The 3,685-nt window shown below is 62.5% G+C and overlaps 1 protein-coding gene across 1 annotated transcript; it reads right to left on the bottom strand.

The window, feature by feature from the left end:
• Nucleotides 1-30: 30 nt before the first annotated feature.
• Nucleotides 31-2,260, bottom strand: LOC121365288 (splicing factor 3B subunit 2-like). Its single transcript, XM_041489340.1, has 6 exons — nt 2,067-2,260; nt 1,751-1,797; nt 1,132-1,197; nt 370-570; nt 143-202; nt 31-45 (listed from the first exon to the last, which is right to left on the bottom strand). The coding sequence occupies exons 1-6, from the start codon at nt 2,209-2,211 to the stop codon at nt 31-33; spliced, it is 534 nt and encodes a 177-aa protein (XP_041345274.1). The 5' UTR covers nt 2,212-2,260.
• Nucleotides 2,261-3,685: the final 1,425 nt, after the last annotated feature.

Raw genomic sequence — 3,685 nt, 5'->3', positions numbered from 1 at the left:
GGGCACAGGGGGGTCAGGGGGGGCCTGGGATCAGCCCCCCTGTCCCTGGATGGCCCCCCAAACCCAGGGGTGCCCCCCCAAACCCAGGGGTGCCCCCCCAAACCCAGGGGTGCCCCCCCAAACCCAGGGGTGCCCCCCTCACCCGTTTCTGCTGCTCCAGCAGCTCCTGCTCCTTGGCCTTGTCCCCAAACGGGTGCTGGCCCTGGGGGGGGAGCACAGTCAGGACCCCCCCAAGGGGGCCACCCACCCCTCAACACCCCCAAATCCCACCCCAAAACCAGCCCTCAGCTCAGCCCCTATATGGTTGCCCCCCTCAAGGTGGCCCCATCCCCTCCAACACCGCCCTGGACCCCTTTAACCCCCCCGGACCTGCGCCCGCTCCTCCTGCAGCAGCATGGCCGCCTGCTGCTGGGCCAGCGTCAGCCGCTCCTCCTCGGAGAGCCCCGCGGGGGGGGGCGGCGGCGGCACCGGGACCCCCCCCACGGGCCCCCCCAGCCCGAAGCCGAGCCCCAACCCCGGCGGGGGAGGGGGGGGCACCAGGGGGTGCTGCAGGGGCAGCGCTGGGGGCAGCTGGCGAGGGGCAAAAGGGGTCAGGGGGGGCCACCTGGGACGCCCCCACCCCAAAATTTCAGCCCCCCAAGGTTCAGTGGTGGGACGGGTCGGAAACTCCTGAACCCCCACCCCAAAATTTAATGCCGTGCCCACCCCAAATTTGAGGGATCTGGAGAATTTTAACCCCTCCCACCTCAAAAACTGGGTGTCATTGACACCCCCACCCCAAAATTTTATCCCTCAGCGTTCAGTGGTGGGAGGGGTTGGAAACTCCTGAACCCCCACCCCAAAATTTAATGCCCTGCCTACTCCAAATTTGGGGGGGTCTTGAGAATTTTAAACCCCTCCCACCTCAAAAACTGGGTGTCATTGACGCCCCCACCCCAAAACTTAACACCCCAGATTTAGCTTCTGGAGGATTTTAATCTCCCCCCACCCCAAAACTGGGTGTCATTGAGCCCCCACCCCAAAATTTGGAGCTTTAAAAGGCCTTAAACCCCCCCAAAATGTCCCATAGATGTACCCCCAATTGGGGGTCCCTGGAGTGCCCCAACCCCCCCCAGACCCCCCAAATCCCACCTGGGGGGGCGGGGCCTTGTCCCCCTCCTCGGGGCGCAGGGTGGGGCGGCTCAGCACGATCCCAGTCTGGGGGGGCACAAATTGGGGGGGGGGGGTCCCTGTGAGCCCCCCCCTGCTCGGAGGTCCCCCAAAACCACATTAAAGCTCCCAAAAATCACAATAAACCCCCCAAAAATCACATTCAACTCCCCAAAAAACCACATTACCCCCCCAAATCCCACTAAATCCCCCAAAAATCCCCCTAAACTGCCCCAAAAATCCCATTAAATCCCCCAAAAATCCCCTTAAACTGCCCCAAAAATCACATTGCCCCAAAAATCCCATTAAATCCCCCAAAAATCCCCTTAAACTGCCCCAAAAATCACATTCCATCCCCCAAAATCCCATTCAGCCCCCCCAAACTCCCATTAAATTCCCCAAAACCCCATCAAACTCCTCCAATATCACCTTAAAACCCCTAAAATTCCCATTAATCTCCCCAAAAATCACATTTAACCCCTCAAAATCACAATAATCCCCACCCCCAAATCACATTAACCCCCCCCAAATGAATTCTCCCTCCTCAAAGGGCCTCAAGGACGGGGGAGAATTTGGGGTGCCCCCATTTTGGGGGTCTCACCTGCAGGGTGTAAGCCTGGAGCCGCTCCAGCAGCTCCTCACGGGTCCCTGGGGGGAAAGGGGGGGGGTCAGGGACCCTCAAATTCTGCCCCAGAACCCCCCCCAAATTCCTCTGCCCCCTCCATGGACCCTCAAAACCCCTGAGCAGTCCAAAGGTTCCATCCCCGTTCCCCTCACGGTTCCCTCTCGTTCCCCTCACGGTTCCATCCTCGCTCCCCTCACGGTTTTCCCCCCCGCTCCCCTCACGGTTCCATCCCCACTCTCCCCTCACGGATCTCCCCCACGTTCCCCTCACGGATCCCTCCCGCTCCCCGCACCCTGCGCGGGGGCTCCGATGCCGGCGAGCGTGGCCTGGAGCTCGGGGTGGGCCCATCCCGCGTAGGGGGAGCGCTCGGGGGCTCGCGGGTCCCTGAGGGGCTCCCCGGTCCCGGCCGCCGCCGCGTCCGCGCGCTCCGCCGCCATCTTGGCCCGGCCGCCACCGAGCGCGTCGCAGCCAATCAGAGAGCGCGGGGTCGCGCCGTGCGTGCTGACGTCACGAGGTGAAGTGGGCGGGGCTCGCGCGGTTATTAGGGGTAATATGTATGATGTGACGTCATGGCTGTGGAGTGACGTCACGGAGGCCACGTAAGCTCTGTTGGAGTGACGTCACAGGATCCACTATCCCTGCTCATTAGCATGTCCCCGCCCACCCCACTGCCCGCCAAATCGCATATTCTCATTTGCATAGCTCCGCCCATATTTTCTGCATGGCACCGCCCCAAATCAGCCCTTATTTACACCACACCAGAATTTCAGCTGATTTGCATGAGCCCCCTGGTGATCCAGCCCCTCATTTGCATACCCGTCGTTATTATGCAGGTGAAAGTCCCGCCCTCGCCCTCTTTCCTGGCCCCGCCCCAAACGCGGCCATTCATTTCTCGCGAGCGCGGCTTCTTTAGGCCACGCCCACCCCGTGCGGATTAGCCCCGCCCCTTTTGTGGGCGGGCCTTGTTGTTTACTCCGCCTTCAGGAGGCGTGGCCTCATTTCCCCCTCCTTCCGGAAGTGACGTCGCCTCCGCCGCCGCTCTACCCGGAAGTGCCGCCGCAGGTGAGCGCGCGGCGCGCGGTGGGGGCGGGGCCGGGGGTCCAGGGACAGCAATGGGGACCTGGGGACAGAGGGGACAGCGGGGACACCGAGGGGACAGCGGGGGGATTGGGGACATTAGGGTGATACGGAGGACACTGGGGACATTGAAGACATCGGGGACACCGGGGGGACATTGGGGACAATGGGGACAATGAGGGGACAGGGCAGGGGGATGCGGGGACATTGTGGGGACAGAGCTGTGGGACAGGGGGACACAGAAGGGACAGCCGGGGACAGCGGTGACAAGGGGACACGCAGAGGTGGCCCTGGGGACAACGGGACTGGGGGGGACAGAGGGAGGGGACAGAGGGACAGGCACTGTGGGTGTCCCCAGCTCTGGGGGGACACAGGGGGGACAGTGACCCCACCTGTCCCCAGGTGTTGGGGACACCGGGGAACAACCTGCACGAGGTGGAGACGGCGGAGGGGACGCGGTTCCTGGCCAGCATGCCACCGCGCTTCCGGAGACACATCTGGATCAAGAGAGGTGACACTGCCACCACCGATGTCCCTGTCACCTTGTCACTGCCCCTGTGTCACCCTGTCCCTGTCCTGTGTCACTGTCCTGTGTCCCTGTCCTGTGTCACTGTCCTGTGTCATTGTCACCCTGGCACTGCCACCGCGCTTCCGGAGACACATCTGGATCAAGAGAGGTGACACTGCCACCACCGATGTCACTGTGCCAGCCTGTCACTGTCACTGTGCCACCCTGTCACTGTCCTGTGTCACTGTCCTGTGTCACTGTCTTGTGTCACTGTCCTGTGTCATGTGTCACTGTCCTGTGTCCCCCTGTCCCTGTCACTGTGCCAC

The sequence above is a fragment of the Pyrgilauda ruficollis genome, unplaced genomic scaffold (genome assembly GCF_017590135.1).
Source record: "Pyrgilauda ruficollis isolate IOZ18807 unplaced genomic scaffold, ASM1759013v1 scaffold927, whole genome shotgun sequence".
Taxonomy (NCBI): domain Eukaryota; kingdom Metazoa; phylum Chordata; class Aves; order Passeriformes; family Passeridae; genus Pyrgilauda; species Pyrgilauda ruficollis.
The sequence above is the reverse complement of the archived record's forward strand: the minus strand, read 5'-3'. Positions and strand labels throughout refer to the sequence as shown.

Bases quoted from the DNA above. Each gene is read 5' to 3' on its own strand.
- LOC121365288 (XM_041489340.1), bottom strand. From the start codon at position 2,211: ATGGCGGCGGAGCGCGCGGACGCGGCGGCGGCCGGGACCGGGGAGCCC. The intron at 1,798-2,066 runs GTGCGGGGAGCG...CTTTCCCCCCAG, and splicing joins CATCGGAGCCCCCGCGCAGG to GGACCCGTGAGGAGCTGCTG. The intron at 203-369 runs GTCCGGGGGGGT...CTCCCCCCCCAG, and splicing joins TGCAGGAGGAGCGGGCGCAG to GGCCAGCACCCGTTTGGGGA.